Source organism: Neltuma alba, unplaced genomic scaffold, assembly GCF_004799145.2.
Source record: "Neltuma alba isolate B1F8T4 unplaced genomic scaffold, ASM479914v2 tig00012137_pilon, whole genome shotgun sequence".
In the NCBI taxonomy this organism is placed as follows: Eukaryota; Viridiplantae; Streptophyta; class Magnoliopsida; order Fabales; family Fabaceae; genus Neltuma; species Neltuma alba.
In genome coordinates, this window is record NW_021636687.1 from 207,021 (window position 1) to 224,532 (window position 17,512).

General features: G+C 31.4%; 2 protein-coding genes across 2 annotated transcripts; one reads left to right on the plus strand and one right to left on the minus strand.

The window, feature by feature from the left end:
* Window positions 1-1,360: 1,360 nt before the first annotated feature.
* Window positions 1,361-3,079, minus strand: LOC114723407 (UDP-glycosyltransferase 74G1-like). The gene is made up of 2 exons (XM_028909599.1): window positions 2,426-3,079; window positions 1,361-2,083 (listed from the first exon to the last, which is right to left on the minus strand). The coding sequence occupies exons 1-2, from the start codon at window positions 3,077-3,079 to the stop codon at window positions 1,361-1,363; spliced, it is 1,377 nt and encodes a 458-aa protein (XP_028765432.1).
* Window positions 3,080-11,087: 8,008 nt separating this feature from the next.
* On the plus strand, window positions 11,088-16,897 carry LOC114723416 (serine carboxypeptidase-like 12). Its single transcript, XM_028909607.1, has 14 exons — window positions 11,088-11,237; window positions 11,325-11,470; window positions 11,634-11,710; window positions 12,643-12,765; window positions 12,937-13,039; window positions 13,171-13,208; window positions 13,602-13,700; window positions 13,814-13,900; window positions 13,980-14,126; window positions 15,002-15,073; window positions 15,254-15,372; window positions 15,965-16,078; window positions 16,217-16,262; window positions 16,667-16,897. Exons 1-14 carry the CDS (start codon window positions 11,089-11,091, stop codon window positions 16,748-16,750), a joined length of 1,404 nt encoding a protein of 467 aa, XP_028765440.1. The 5' UTR covers window position 11,088; the 3' UTR covers window positions 16,751-16,897.
* Window positions 16,898-17,512: the final 615 nt, after the last annotated feature.

Genomic DNA, 17,512 nt, shown 5'->3' on the forward strand with positions numbered 1-17,512 from the left:
ATTTTATAAGCACATATTAATTGATGACCAAGTTTTGATATTTATAGTGTCCAGCCACAAATTATTTATCTCGGTGCGGGGCAGTGACAGATGTGATTACGGACAAATTAATTTAGGGGTATTTGAATAGAATTTAAGCTATAGTTTTAAAAGTGATTTTTATTGTATATAAAATAAATATGTGAAGAAATTTGCTTCAATTTATAAAAAAAATACTTTTTAAAAATACTTTTATCAAATGTCAAACACCTCTTTAGCGTTGGTGGTAATGATGTTTTCTGAACAAAAGATTCCTTTCCCATTCAAATATGGAAATGTTGCCCGTACATGGAGCAGAAATTAATTATTTGGTTAAATTATGGAAATTAAAGTTACACTCAGTATCTTGATCTTTTTTTGTGTACTCAGCACCCTAATATTTTTAATGGTATAATTTTACTGCTAATCTATTAAATTTGATGCAATCTTACTCATTTTTCAATTTTATGATGCAATTGTAATTTGATTACTTTATATGAAAGTTGTTAATGATTTGATAAAAGGAAAAAATTGTTAATTTTAATTGTTAAAATGAATAAAAAAATAATTATTTTAAATAAATAAAGAAATGTGAGATAGTGAGATTGCACTAAATTACACCAATAAAAAATTAGGATGTTGGATACCAGAAAACAATATCAGGATGATGAGTTGAGTCATATACTTTACCCATTAAAAACAAAGGAGGCAACAAATGTATGCATATTTAAAATATACTATCTTTTTTAATATAAGAGCTAGTTAACTAACTTGAATAAACTAAAAAAGTTTGTTAAATTAATTATTTATAATAAATGAGTGTTATCTTTTTTAAAATATTTTTGCTAATTATGTGTATTGTTTGATGAAACATTTAACACGTATAACTATTACAAGAACTACCTTACAAAAAATAGATAAATATGAGAGATAAATTAAATTGAGATATTATATTTAAAACTAAATTAAATGTCAAACTAACTCTTATATTAAGTATGGAAGTAGGACATTGGATTTAGAACTACGTAGGTATTTGCTTGTACATTGCTCTGATAAAGGCAAATGGATAAACAGATAGAGAGGCCTTTTAGCACAAAAATGGAGAGGCTGATAAGCTTAAACCAGAGTGCGTGCCTTTATCACAAAAATGATTCTGTTTGTTGTCCTTTTACAGATTTGGTCTCAACGCGCCATGGCTTGATCCGCTTCAACAGTGGAGTTTCATCCTGGCTTCCATGGACTCCTTCCTTTGATATGCCAACATAGAAAGTGTTTATATGAGCTGCATGAAATTTCAAATCTTTTATTTAGACTCAACTATGGCTAGAGATCACGAAGCTCACTAGTGCTGAGAAATCTTAGCCACAAATTCTGCAAGATTTTGATCAGAACTTCCTCCCTCGTCAACAGAATTCCTAATCAAATTCTTCCATTTCATGGCATTGTTCTTCATTTCTTCTCCCTTTTCACTTTCCATTACTTCCTTTATGCAATTTTTCAACATTTCTCGTCTAAGAATCCCTTTCTCGTCCATTGGAGCTCTAATTCCCACTTTCCAAAGATCCACAATGTCCTTCAAATTAGTGGTTTGATCACTCCAGTTTGGTACCCCTATCATAGGAACTCCTAAACTCAGAGCTTCTAATGTAGAATTCCACCCACAATGAGTCACAAAGCATCCCACAGCCTCGTGTGACAGTACTCTCAGTTGGGGACACCATCTAACTATCAAACCCTTCTCTGAAGCAATTTCTAGAATGTTCTTTGGGAGCTTAGCCTCTTCAGATTCCCTAACCACCCACAAGAAATAAGTGTCAGTATCTATTAAACCCAATGCTAGTTCCTGCATTTGTTCCACACTAAGAGATGCTATACTTCCAAAGGAGACATATAAAACTGTTGATTTAGGCTTATCATGAAGCCATTCCAAGCAAAGATCATTGTTGGATTTGAATATCTTTATGTCATAGTCATCATCATCTTGGATCCTCTTGTCCAAGAACATGGATGGCAGAGTTGGTCCTATTGTCCTCAAAGGCCACATCTTTCTCATCCAATCCACCACCTGAGAGCTTTTATTTATCAGTTCCATAGAGAATTACTAGCCTTGTAAATAAGACCACAAACTATAGTTGTGAAACAAGCATGTAGAAATTGGTCAGCATACATTGGCGTAGGGAAGCTTTACCACATGATGGATTATGCCAAAAAGAACTAAAACAGCAACAATAACAAGCACTGTTTCATTAGGTGGGGTTGGCCAGAAAAGAACTAAAACACAATAAAATTAGGGATCTGGAAATTCTTGCAAAATCCCACCAATTCAAACCAAAAGTTCAATATGAAAGCTAACAATTTCACAAATAAATGATTCTATATATGCCTGAAGACCTGCATATTCACATACCTGATGATCCAGTTCATAAACAGAGTTGGAGAGGACCCAGTCTGCTTTTCCAATGTGGGAAAAATGTTCAACAAGATAGTCCCAAAAGAACGAGTACATTCCATATTGAAGATATAAAAAAGATGGCAAATCTGAAGGCTCAAGTTCTGGCAGGTGAGGACGCAGAATTTTACTCTCCTTGACCGGAAGTTTCAAAGTCCCTTGATGAAGATGGAAGAAAAGGCTATTAACAGTACAAGATTGAGTCATAAACGCTGCACCAATAAGCCCAAATTTCTTGGCCACATCAAGAACCCATGGAAGGAAAGTATCATAGATTACACAATTTACAGGAGGGAGGCCATTGTTGGAAGGCTTGTCCAGAAGTTCTGATAGGGTTTGAGATCCTACCTTCCGAAAACGTTCTACATAAGCTTCACCACTCTCTGCTGCCTTTCTTCCTCCTTCATCATAGCCATCTGAGATGGTTTCGAAAGCTATGGAGGATTTAAAGGTGGATTGATTGGTAATGGTTTTCCAGAAAGAACGAGGGATAACAAATGTTGCTTTCACTTTGTGGTGTTGTAAGCGCCTGGAGAACTGAAGCATTGGGTTGACATGGCCTTGAGATGGATGAGGCACTAGAAGGCAGTGAGCTTTCCATTGCTTCGCCATTAATTTCTCTCGTGCCCAGCTAGCTGGTTATTTCTCGTCTCCTACTCTCCTTTTATATCATGTAGCCTGGATTCAAACTTCAAAGGACACGTTATTGTTTTGCTTTAGTTCTATGGACACGTCGATGCATAAAAGAGAGTGCCATTTAAAAATCATGCAATAATGGGAATCAATTTTTGTTTTTGAAATTAAAAGACAAGCACTAACATATAAAAAATATAGACGGAATCAGGTTTGTAATTTTTTTATTTTCAGAACAAAGATCATTGACAGTACGAATCAAATCTAGGCTCTGTTTGGGTGCTTCAAAACCTTGATTTCAGAAGCACTTTTCCGCAAAACGAGGTAACCTCCTCTACATATTTACTTCGTAATCCGTAAAAGCACTTCTGAAACCATAGTTTTGTTTTTATCCAAACACTCCTCTAATGGATGTTTTTGACAACGTTGAACACGTAGAGTAGGGCCCACAAAACGATCACATGTGCCTTTAAAGGATATTTTTTGTTTTTTAAAATATTCATGGATGAGTACCTGGCATTTTAAAACTCAGTATTCTTTTAACATTTCAGTTATTATGAATTATCGATTTCTTAAATTTTATAATTTATAATAAATATTTGGTGGAGACTCACGGCTCACATTTTTAGGTTACCTGGTGGTCAATTTGGACACTACCCGGCGACAAATTCTTGTATTAGTTAAAAGTTTTTGTTTTTCTACCACCCTATTTTTAGTAGTTATTTATATGAGATCGTACAATAGAGATAACTTTTGGCCAAAAAAAAAGGTATAACGGAGATAAGAGACAAATGTGGGGATTGAGCCGCAATTTATCGGTTTTAATTTTCTGAGAAACTTGTTGACAAGTATTGTTATTAATAGTATTGTAAAACTTGTTAATTACATTACTAAAGTTGTAAAAATACTATTTTTTTAAATTTTTTTAAAGATTTGTTATTAATTGTTATACTGAACTTGTTAGTAGTATTAAAAAACTTGTTAATTGCGTTATTGAAATTGTAAAATTCCCGAAAAAAATAGTTGTCTGCTGCTAAAGTTCCTAGTCCTTGGTCAACTGCAGGAACTTCGCTGATGGTGGCCCACCTAAACTTTGGCAGCCGCCACTGGTATTAGAGCTGCAACGACCGACTAGTCATTAAGTGTGCCTGACATGTTTTCTTAAAGAAAAGAAAAAAAATTACACACAGGTCCCAAATAATACAATTTATTAATCTAAGGTCTTATAAAATTTCAAAATGAATAAGAGGTCCCATGGGACCTAAAAATAATATATTCTAAATAAAAAATTACGTCATTATTCCTATTCCAACTGACAAGTTCATGGTGTGAATTAATAAGTTAATAAAAAGCTATTGACAAGTGAGGGGATATTAGTTGACAGGGGTGTGCATGGATTAGACTGGATCGAATTTGTTATCAACTCGAAGTCTGGTCCAGTAAAGACCCCGGCTGAAAAAGACAGCTCGAGATCTCTCTAGTCCAGTACCAACCCGAGGTCGGGTTGGACTGGATTTGGTCCTCTGGATTGCCTGGACTAGTTGAGGCAGTCCGGGACCTAAATTTAATTTTTTTAAAATTTTTTTCCTTCAATAGGAGGCAAGATTGTAACTTACTATATAAAATTTTGCACATATTTTAATCAAAAGTTCATCAAATTTGATCATTCCCTTTCAATTTCCCTATAATGTCATATTTTATTAATTAATCCTCATTAATATAGATCTTATATTGTAGAAAATATATACACATGTTCATTACTTAGGAAGTTAATAGATAAATCTTGATTATTTGAATAGACAAAAAACTTATATAGAAAAATTAAATCAAATTAAAATTATATAAATAATAATTTAAAAAACCAGGCTAGACTGGACTGGACTAACTGGTTCAAAGGGCCAGTCCCTAGTCTAGCCCAACCCGATGAGACCAGTTTGGTCCAATCTGTTCCAATCTTATTTCGAGCCAATTTTTTTCGGACCGGACTGGAGTGGGTTTGTTCGGGTTGGAGTGGACTATACTGGACCACCGAGTTTTCGCACAACCCTATTAGTTGACAATTAAATTGAATAATGTAACCTTTACCTAAGATCAAATTATTACAAAAGAGTATTATATAATAATTTTTAAGCTAAAATCATGCATGACCAAAGCATACATATTAATATAAGATGAAATGATAGGTTTATATCATAAATTTGTTGCGAATAGCCATTACCAAGCTTATGAGTATAGATTAACAAGTCCATAGGAAACTATTGACAAGTTAGAGAGTGTGAGTCCATAGCTAAATTTATCGAATAATATACCATATATATAAGATCAAATGATAACAAAAGAATGTGAGAATTTTTTCTAATTTTGTCTTATGTGGAGATTATATTATCCCATAAATTTAGTTGCTAACTCACACTCCCTCACTTGTCAATAGCTGCCCATCGACTTGTTAATTCATACCCATAAGATTCTCAATGGCTGTCTGTAACAAAAGTATGATATAAACTCATCATTCCATCAAATATTAGTGTGTATGCTTTGGTCACACATGATTTTATTTTAGCTTAAATTATTATATAATACTCTTTTATTATAATTTGATTTTATATGAAGATTATATTATTCAATTAATTTAGTTGTCAATTGACACCTCCTACGTATGAATAGTTTCCTATTGACTTATTAATCCACACTTATAAGCTTGTTAATTGAAACAGGAACAATGACAAAATTTTTTATTTAGAATATTTTACTCTCAGGTCTCATGGGACTTCCTATGCATTTTAAGATTTCAAGGGAGTTTAAATTAATAAATTATGTTATTTAGGACTTGTATGTAATTTTTTCACAAAAAAAGATAATGCGGTCATTTCATCAAATTCGTAAATATCAATTTACTCACTTATATCTAAGCTGAAATTTTACTTATTTAAATGACTACTTAGAAATTTAGAATTTTTTTTTAATTTTTCCTAATTAACTTATAACTTCGCATTTCAAAATTTTTTGAAGCAAATACTTGAAGTGATGTCAGTTAAACTACCTTCCGGATCAATGGTTCAGCGTTATATATTCAAATCTGACTATAAAATTTAATTAATTAATTTGTAAAAATTAAGAAAGTAGAATAAATTATTTTAAAGTATTATATTTATTATTTTTAAATTAATTTAATTGATCTATAAATTAATATATAATTTAATGACACATAGAAATATTTTAAAAAGATCATGTATATTTTAATAAATTAATTGTTTTATTTTCTCAATATTTCTGAATTAGTCAATTGAGTGTTTAAAATAACTTATAAGCATTTTTTAATATAATTTACATAATATGTAATAAGGATACAAAAAATTTGTCTCAATTTATGTAATGCGGTCATGGACTTCTTTATCTCTTTATACTTGTATTCACTGGTTCTTAGATCTATATTTCCTCAGTTCCATATCTAGTTGGCTTCCAGCTCCTTTCTTGTGTAAATCTCGACATGAAAACTCAATCAGAAGATGAATAGTACCCAACTAGTCTCGTTGGCCACCAACACAAGAAGAAGCTCCAGTTGGCGAACTCTCCCTTTCCCAGCATGATGAAGACGATGATTAGTGCCCCCAAAATCATCTTAAAAGCACGACTTCATAAGCTATAATGAGCAAGAGAATCTTACTTCTTCAATCAGTTTAAAAATCACAGCTTTTGGTTATAATTGAGATTGAACAAAAACTCAACCAAAGATCTCATTAAGAGACCAATCATAATTATACCTTTAAAAGCTACTTTACCAGTTCTCAGATGCTTATGCAAACAGAGCCAATATGATCTCAAAGAGAGCTTTAAATGCACAACTTTATTCAACATGATCAGAGGTTAGAAAAAAAGCATAATTTTATTAAAATACGTAAACGCCATTGCCTTGTTTTTCTAGATGGGCGACGATAACCCCTCACGATATGCGAGAGAAGAAAGTATCAAGTCTACATAAGATCCAAAACCAGTTGAGTAAAGAATTTCAAGTTGATTTTGATACTGATGACCGAATTTTGATATTTATTTAGGAAGAAAAAACAGAAAAATGCTATCTTAACTTTATAATGACCAGAACATCTGCTAAATTTGCAAAATACCATTTTGGTCACATGAGACCAAATTGGCATTATTATATCAAATAAAAAGACCAAATTACCCTTCTTTTTAAATATTGTTTTAAAAGTATCACAGCTCCACTGGCCAGCCGATTGCCGGAGCTCCGGCAACGACAGTCACCAGAGCTCCTGCGACCGGCAAACAATTGGTCACCGGAGCTCTGTCGGTCGGAAAAAAATTTTTAAAAAATTTTTACAACTTCAATATAACGATTAACAACTTTTGTAACGCTATTAACAACTTCAGAATAACGGTTAACAACAATTTTTCTGAAAAATTCAACAAGTTCCAGTGGCCGGAAATAAACTTTTTGGAAATTTTTACAACTTCAGTATAACAGTTAACAACTTTTGTAACGCTATTAACAACTTCAGTATAGCGGTTAACAACAAGTTTTTAGGAAAATTCAATAATTGGACGTCGAAGCTCCGACGGTTAGAAACAATTTTCTTGAAATTTTTTTATAACTTCAGTATAACGGTTAACAATTTTTGTAACGCTATTAACAACTTTAGTATAGTAGTTAACAACAGGTTTTCTGAGAAATTTAACAAGCTCTGGTGTCAGGAAATAAGTTTTTTGAAAATTTTTACAATTTCAGTATAATAGTTAACAACTTTTGTAACACTATTAACAATTTCAGTATAGCGGTTAACGACAGGTTTTTGGAGAAATTCAATAATTGGATGCCGGAGCTCCAGCGGTTGGAAACAATTTTCTTGAAAATTTTTACAATTTCAATGTAACGGTTAACAACCTTTGTAATGCTATTAACAACTTTAGTATAACAGTTAACAACAGGTTTTCTGAAAAATTCAACAAGTTTTGGCATCTAGAAATAATTTTTTTGAAAATTTTTACAACTTCTATATAACAGTTAACAACTTTTGTAACGTTATTAACAACTTCAGTATAGCGGTTAACAATAGGTTTTTCAGAATATTCAAAAAATGACATTTTTACAACTTCAGTAATGCCGTTAACAAATTCAAAAACTTGTTGTTAACTGTTATATCAAAGTTGTTAATAGATATACAAAAGTTATTAACCATTATACTGAAATTGTAAAAATTTTCAAAAAAAAGTAGTTCTTAAAGTTATAAAAATACCATTTTTTCGAATTTTTAAGAAAACCTGTTGTTAAATGCTATACTAAAGTTATTGATAGAGTTACAGAACTTGGTAACGATATTATTGAGTTTGTAAAAATGTTATTTTTTGAATTTTTTGAAAAACTTATTGTTAGCTGCTATACTGAAGTTGTTAATAGCATTATAAAAATTATTAATCGTTATATTGAAATTATAAAAATTTTCAAAAAAAATTGTTTCCAGTCGCCGGAGCTCTAGCGACCAATTGTTGAATTTTTCTAAAAATATGTTGTTAACCGCTATATTGAACTTGTTAATAACGTTACAAAAGTTGTTAACCGTTATACTAAAGTTATAAAAATTTTCAAAAAAATTATTTCCGGACACCAGAGCTTGTTGAATTTCTCAGAAAACTTGTTATTAGCTGCTATACTAAAATTGTTAATAGCGTTACAAAAGTTGTTAATCGTTATACTGAAGTTGTAAAAATTTTCAAGAAAATTGCTTCCAACTGCCGGAGCTCCAACTTCCAATTATTGTTATATTGAAATTATAAAAAGTTGTTAATAGCATTATAAAAATTATTAATCGTTATATTGAAATTATAAAAATTTTCAAAAAAAATTGTTTCCAGTCGCCGGAGCTCTAGCGACCAATTGTTGAATTTTTCTAAAAATATGTTGTTAACCGCTATATTGAACTTGTTAATAACGTTACAAAAGTTGTTAACCGTTATACTAAAGTTATAAAAATTTTCAAAAAAATTATTTCCGGACACCAGAGCTTGTTGAATTTCTCAGAAAACTTGTTATTAGCTGCTATACTAAAATTGTTAATAGCGTTACAAAAGTTGTTAATCGTTATACTGAAGTTGTAAAAATTTTCAAGAAAATTGCTTCCAACTGCCGGAGCTCCAACTTCCAATTATTGTTATATTGAAATTATAAAAAGTTGTTAATAGCATTATAAAAATTATTAATCGTTATATTGAAATTATAAAAATTTTCAAAAAAAATTGTTTCCAGTCGCCGGAGCTCTAGCGACCAATTGTTGAATTTTTCTAAAAATATGTTGTTAACCGCTATATTGAACTTGTTAATAACGTTACAAAAGTTGTTAACCGTTATACTAAAGTTATAAAAATTTTCAAAAAAATTATTTCCGAACACCAGAGCTTGTTGAATTTCTCAGAAAACTTGTTATTAGCTGCTATACTAAAATTGTTAATAGCGTTACAAAAGTTGTTAATCATTATACTGAAGTTGTAAAAATTTTCAAGAAAATTGCTTCCGACTGCCGGAGCTCCAACGTCCAATTATTGTTATATTGAAATTATAAAAAGTTGTTAATAGCATTATAAAAATTATTAATCGTTATATTGAAATTATAAAAATTTTCAAAAAAAATTGTTTCCAGTCGCCGGAGCTCTAGCGACCAATTGTTGAATTTTTCTAAAAATCTATTGTTAACCGCTATATTGAACTTGTTAATAACGTTACAAAAGTTGTTAACCGTTATACTAAAGTTATAAAAATTTTCAAAAAAATTATTTCCGGACACCAGAACTTGTTGAATTTCTCAGAAAACTTGTTATTAACTGCTATACTAAAATTGTTAATAGCGTTACAAAAGTTGTTAATCGTTATACTGAAGTTGTAAAAATTTTCAAAAAAATTGCTTCCGACTGCCGGAGCTCCAACGTCCAATTATTGAATTTCCTCAAAAGCTTGTTATTAACCGCTATATTGAAGTTGTTAGTAACGTTATAAAAATTGTTAACTGTTATACTGAAGTTGTAAAAATTTTTTAAAAAATTATTTCCAGACACCGGAGCTTGTTGAATTTCTTAGGAAATTTGTTGTTAATTGTTATACTAAAGTTGTTAATAGCATTACAAAAGTTATTAACCGTTATATTAAATTTGTAAAAATTTTCAAGAAAATTGTTTTCGACCGCCAGAGCTCCGGCGTCCAATTATTGAATTTTTCCAAAAACCTGTTGTTAACCGTTATACTGAAGTTATTAATAGCGTTACAAAAATTGTTAACTGTTATACTGAAATTGTAAAAATTTCCAAAAAATTTATTTCCGGCCACCGGAACTAGTTGAATTTTTTAAAAAAACCTATTGTTAACTGTTATACTGAAATTGTTAATAGCGTCACAAAAATTGTTGACAGTTATACTGAAATTATAAAAATTTTCAAAAAAAATTTTTCTGACCGACGAAGTTTCGGTGACCAATTGTCTGCCGGTTGTCGGAGCTCCGGTGACTGCCGTTACCGGAGCTTCGGTCGACTAGTGGGGCTGTGATACTTTAAAAACAATATTTAAAAGGAAGGACAATTTGATCTTTTTATTTAATATAATAATGCTAATTTAGTTTCATGTGACCAAAATAGCATTTTACAAATTTAACGGATGGTCTGGTTATTATGAAGTTAAGATAGTATTTTTCTGTGTTTTTTCCCATTATTTAGCGTCCAGCCAAAATTACTCATCTTGGGTCAGAGGAGTGACACTGTGACAGACGTGAATAAGAACAAATTAATTTTGCAGAGGTCAGAATTCAATTTTCTGACATGTTAGGTTCCCCATGCAAGGGGCAGAAATTACTTATTTCGATAAATTATAAAATAAAGGAGGCAACAAAGAATACTGTGCGTACTCGCTTGTTCAAGCTTCTGATATAGACTCAAAAGGCAAAGGGAAAAACAGATGGAGTGAGAGGCCTTTCAGCACAAAAATGGCGAGGCTGATGAGCTCAAACCACAGTGCGTCTATCACAAAAATGCTTCTCTTTGTTGTCCTCTTACAGATTTGGTGTCGCCCTGCCATGGCTTCGGCTTCAACAGTAGAGTTTCTTCCTGGCTTCCATGGATCCCTTCCTTTCCATCTTGAAACTGGGTATTTGTCTCATTTGTTCATCGATCTTTAATGATTTATCAGCTTCATTCATTAAACGAAGAAGATATTGACTTTATATTTGGTCAGGTATGTGGGAGTTGGGGAAGGAGAAGAAGTGCAAGTTTTCTATTATTTTATTAAGTCAGAGAATAATCCTCAAGAAGATCCTCTCCTTCTTTGGCAATCTGGGGGTCCTGGTTGCTCTGGCTTCGTCGGACTTGTCCATGAAATAGGTAAACCATCTTCATTCTCTTCAAGTTTAATCTTCTCTGGTGTCCTTTATTCATCTAAATAGTGCGATCATTCATATAAATTGCGTTATTGATCTGAAGTCCTTTAATTTTTTTCCCACAAAATGGTCAGTAATAATTGTTTTCCCATTTGTATGTTATATAGGTCCACTTGCATTTATAAACCAACAATACAATGGGAGCTTGCCTAGCTTAGTCTTGAGGTCTCAGTCATGGACTAAGGTTAGAATGAAGGTTATTTGATACGAAGTATTGAAAATGAGGGATAAGGATTGGAATTGGAGTTAAAAACACATGTTAAAAAGATGTTTAGTTTGAGTGATTTCTTATCATATGGGATTAAGCAATCCCATATAAATAGGATTAGGGAATACCACCTCCCCTCATGGTATTTTTCAATCTCATATATATGGGCTTGTCTAATTCCAAGTATTATACAATTACTCATACTAAATGCCTTTTTAATGTAGCTTTACACTTTCAATCTCAAACCCTATCTTTTATTTTTAATACATTGTACCAAGCGGGATCTATATGTCATGGGTTAATTCCTAGTTAACTTGCTTCTAGTTAATTTGTAGGCAACATGGATATATTTGTTGATTTTGATTTGATATTGTCTATATTTTCATGATGAGTAGATTTTATAGGGCCAATTTGGCCTCCTTTTAATTTTTTTTCCTGAAAAAAGGCTAATACTAAATAATGTGACATGGCAACTCATTAAAACAGATTTTTTTTTTCTGTTGCCCAAAAAAAAAACACTTTCTTCTTGACACAACATTGGATAAAAAATCTAAAGTTTGAATAGGCAATAGCAATGCTTATATAGTTCTTCTGTCCTTGATATAAAACTTAATTATTAAGTTGATTATAGTTTTAAATATAAGATTTATTTATGCTATTTATCAATTTTTCTAAATCATACAATTGATATTTGCTCAACCATAATCAAATAATTAGAGGAGGGGATATTAAAAAAGATGATTATGATGTTTTAGGAAAAACTTGTTATATTTCTTACAACTAATTAACTTATCTAACTTTTTTAATATAATCAAGTTAATTAAATAAGCTTTATATTAAGGACTGAAGGAGTATTATATAACAATTAATTGATTTTATGTGTGTAAATGCTCTTCCTTGATTTGCAGGTAAGTAGTATTATCTTTGTAGATTTACCTATTGGATCAGGCTTCACTTACACCAAAGCAAAAGGAGTTGTTGAGCAGAGTGATTGGACCCTAATTCATCATGCCCACCAATTCTTGAGGAAGGTACATTAATTAATTCAACCCACTTCATATGTTAATTATATCTTATATTATCATCAAACATGAACAATGACATGGTTAACTTCTTGACGTACGTTCTATGAAATTATATGAGATAAATAATCTGGAATAATGTCCAAATAATCCGTAACATCAATTAATTTTGATTTGTAGTGGCTGATCAATCATCCGGAATACATGTCACATAAAGTTTATCCAGCGGGTGACTCCTATGCTGGCATTCTTATCCCAGCCTTGTTTCAAGAAATTTCACATGGTACAATTAATACTATCCCTGATTCTTAATATAAGGTTTAGTTTGTTGAACTATAAGGACTATATCTTCATATAGCCATACATATACGTTAACATAATAACCTGATGGTTCATTACATATGCTTGCTTCAGCCAATGAAAATGGGGTTCAGCCACGGATAAATATCCAGGTTTCAAATCATAGTTCTCTCTATTTCTTCTTCTAAATTAAAGATAAGTTTATAAATTTCAAGAGTCGAAGGACATACAACTCCTATTTGGCACAAAGCATTGAAATTGGGGGGGGGGGTGAAGATTGGGATTGAGATTGAGAAAATCTATTCAAAAAGTGTTTAACATAAGAGATTACTTGTTACATAGGATTAGACAAACCCATGTTTGTGATATTGGGGATCTCCAATTCCACCTTTATAGGTTTGCTTGATCCCATATAACAGACAATTATTTATGCTAAATACTTTTTTAATAATTTTCTTAATGGCATTCCCAATTCTTATCACTCATTTTTAATATTTCGTACCAAACGGGATCATATAGTAGTCTCAAACTTGTGTTACGTACAGGGATACATACTGGGGAATCCAGTGACAACAAAGCTTGAAATAAATTATGCAATCCCCTTTGCTCACGGAATGGGACTCATCTCTGATGAACTTTACGAGGTAAATATATATCATAATGCGCAAGTTATATTTGAAGTAGGTAAATGTTCTTAAAATTTTTGTTTCTGAAAAAGACTAACATATCTGAGTTATTATTGATTCTACAAGAACAGTCATTACAGCAGAACTGTAGAGGAAATTACCAAAACATAGATCCCAGAAACTTGTTATGTCTCAGAGATTTCCAGTCATTCCAAGAGGTAAGATATGTAATTAACCAACTATTGAACTAATATTTTAAACAAAATTGGGTTAGTTTCAGTTGTTCGTTGGTTTCAGTTAACTGCAGAAGTGGATCATGCTCAGATTTTGGAACCAGCCTTTTGTGGTTATGATTTAAACTCGATGCCCCAGGGAAGTACTATTCTGAAGAGATCCCTAACCCAGAAAGTGAAGGCCAGTGACTATACCGCATCAAGATGTCGGGTAATTAATATTATTCCTAATGGTTATGCTCTTCCAGTCCTTAATATATGATCTAATTATTGAGTTGATTTTGATCTTTAATATAATATTTATTTTTCATATTTATCAGATTTTTCTAAATTACCCCTGGATACTCCCTCAACCATAATCAAGTAGAAGAAGGAAATAGAATATTAAGAAAGATAATTATAGTGTTATAGGAAAAACATGTTATATTTCTTACAATTAATTAACTTACCTAATTTTTTTAATCTAATCAAATTAGTTAAATAGGTCTTATATTAAGGACTGAAGGAGTATTCATTCGTCAGACTTACTTTGTTATTGTTATCTTCTGAATTTACTCCATTCGCTGGTAACATTGTGTGAGAAGATCAAAATTCGTTTAATTACCTAACCTGAGCCAAATAAATAATTGGCTTCTTATATAACCCGAAGCTTTAGGAATACACACACGTATATATGGTTTAAGGTTCTTAAAATACCTTGTTAATGGTTTGAGGTTCTTAAATACCTTGAAAGCATTAAGAAAAAGCACCCAGTACCTAAATGTGTTTCTTTACTCTAATATACCTGGGGGAGTTTTATTTTATAATATTTCTATCTTGAATCGTTACCTACCATAGGTTTAACTGTTCAAGGCACAGGTAAAAGCACATAATTTAACGATTAAACTTAAAAGTACATAATGGCTAGAGTATATTTGCTACGACAATAAACTTCTAAGAGATATGAGAGGAAAAAAAAAGCTTTTAGGTGCTAGATGTTTATTTTTGGATACTTTTAGGATATTTAAGCACCTTAACTCATCTATATTTATTGATGTCTGCTAATCTCTGTTATTGGTTCTACATTATTGCTGATGTTTGTCACAGAGATACGAATATTTTGAAGCTGTATATTGGGCCAATAATGATGACGTTCGCCAAGCACTCCATGTTCGAAAGGTTTGGCCGAATATATTATTATAACCTTCTAAATTCTAATATTTAACTAAAAACAAACATTTCAGACCAAAAAAAAAAAAAACCAACAACAAACAAACACACACACACACACAAGCCTGATAAACTTGTATTTTTTTTTTCCTTTGGTGTCGTTTTTATTGACTGATTGTAGTGTTGCAGGGGACTGTAGGACATTGGGAGCGTTGTCGTAATATTACAACTTACAAGTTTGATATCAATAGCAGCTTTCATTTTCACGTAAATCTCAGTGCAAAAGGCTATCGTTCTTTGATATACAGGTAATTCACATTTAATTTATGACATTCTAGCTCCTGTTTTAATTTGCACTACAAAGTAAATCTTATATTTATGACCAGAAAATAGCATATCATTTTCTTTCTTCTTCGCAAAATGTTGAGCGTCCCTATTCCATATACCTTTTGCATTCCATTTCATTTCTTCTTTCAGTTTTATTGTCTTGAAAACAGAATTTTACTTGTGTGCTTTTTTTTTTTTTTGGTTATCAACTCTATCAGTTTGTCCGTCCCAAACCGAGTCTGTGTTGGCATGTGTAGTAAAGAATTTTGTTGCTTTTCAATTATATACACACAAAAAAAAAAAGAATTACTGGCGGAATTTAGCAATGGAAATTAACAAAAAATTATCGCTAACATTTAGTGGTGAAATTACTGATAGAATGTTAGTGACAGAATGGAATTCTGTATGGCTACTATGTCACTAATTTAGAGACGAAAAAAATTTCATTTCTAATCTATCAGTAAATTTAGTGATGAAATAATTTTCTGTCACTAATAAACTGTTTTTTTTTTCCCCTCTGGTGATGACTGATTATAAAAACTTAAATATAATGGGGTGTTTATATATATACAGTGGGGATCATGACATGATAGTTTCTTTCTTATCAACACAAGCATGGATCAGATCTTTGAATTACTCCATTGTTCATGACTGGAGACCTTGGCATTTCAATAGCCAGGTTGCTGGGTATGTTGATTTCCATGTTAATTTCTCTCTAACTTTCAACACTCAAAAAACTGCTTATTTTCTTAATCTTTCAAGACACACACACGCACACATCTTTCTAGTTAATTGCTTTGCGATCAAATTATTTTTTTGCAATAGATACACGAGGACGTACTCCAATCGAATGACATTTGCAACTGTCAAGGTATGAATACGTACTTTTTTGTTTTTAATTACATACCAAAACACCATTATTGACACTGTTTTTTTTTTCTTGGAGAAAGAAAAGTGAAGGAAAAATAGTGATTTGGTGGAATTGTTATAATAATACTCCTCCGGTCCTTATTATAAGACCCAATTTGACTTTTTATTTGGTCCTAATTATAAGACCCAATCCATTTTGTTTCTTATATTTATGCATTTTTTTCCAAGATAATTCTTCTAATAATGATAGTTTTAGCCAATATACTTAAATAGTAAGGATATTTTAGGAATGACAACACTTATTTATTATAAATAACCAACTTAACTTACTTCCTTAATCTCCTCAAATAAGTCAATTGGGTCTTATAATTAGGACCGGAGGAGTAATAATCATACTAATTGCAGGGTGCAGGACATACAGTTCCAGAGTTCAAACCTGAAGAATGTCTTGCCATGTTCAAGAGATGGATAGCTAACGAGAATCTCTAGCAATACTGCTATCTTGTGATGTAGTATGTACCAAATTGACTTTTGATTCCAGATTATTGTGTTGATACTAATTTAAGAGTAGAGTTAGTACTTTTGCATAGGTACCGAAGTAATTTGACTGGAGTAAAGAAGCTATGTCTCTGTAATGCTTTGGGCCTCTGTTCCATCTTTTCTCAAAAGAATTATAATTAATCACAAGTCTCTGTTCTTGAAAAATGACATTTACGCCCCCAAGAACTTAAGATACGTTTGGTACAAAATATTGAAAATAAGAGATAATGATTAGAATTGAGGTTAAAAACATATGTTAAAAAGATACTTAGTATAAGTGATTTCTTATTATATGGGATTAGACAATCCCATATAGATAGGATTGGAAAATATTATCTCCCCTCATGGTATTTCTCAATCTCACTTATATAGGTTTGTCTAATCTTAAGTATCATACAATTATTCATACTAAACACTTTTTTAATATAGTTTTATATTTTCAATCTCAATCTCTATTCTTTATTTTTAACGCTTTGTGCCAAACGGATCTTAGTTCACTGATGCAGAAAAAGCTTTTTAATATCAATTAAAAATACCTTTTAACAATGGTTTTACAACCGATGTAGAGAATATTAACTTTCTATTGGAAAATCATTATTTCACATTGGTTGTATCACAACCGGCATAAAAGTTTGTAAAATTTTCTTAGAAAAATAATAATGATCAATCTTTTGACAACTTTGGTTGTTACAAAGGATCAAAATCAGTTGA

What these genes read in the sequence shown, in the direction of transcription:
- LOC114723416 (XM_028909607.1), top strand. Translation starts at nt 11,089, where the DNA reads ATGAGCTCAAACCACAGTGCGTCTATCACAAAAATGCTTCTCTTTGTT. An exon ending in CCTTTCCATCTTGAAACTGG is followed by an intron (nt 11,238 to 11,324) that starts GTATTTGTCTCA and finishes ATATTTGGTCAG; the next exon opens with GTATGTGGGAGTTGGGGAAG. An exon ending in AAGCACTCCATGTTCGAAAG is followed by an intron (nt 15,074 to 15,253) that starts GTTTGGCCGAAT and finishes GTAGTGTTGCAG; the next exon opens with GGGACTGTAGGACATTGGGA.
- LOC114723407 (XM_028909599.1), bottom strand. Translation starts at nt 3,079, where the DNA reads ATGGCGAAGCAATGGAAAGCTCACTGCCTTCTAGTGCCTCATCCATCT. An exon ending in TTTATGAACTGGATCATCAG is followed by an intron (nt 2,084 to 2,425) that starts GTATGTGAATAT and finishes AAAAGCTCTCAG; the next exon opens with GTGGTGGATTGGATGAGAAA.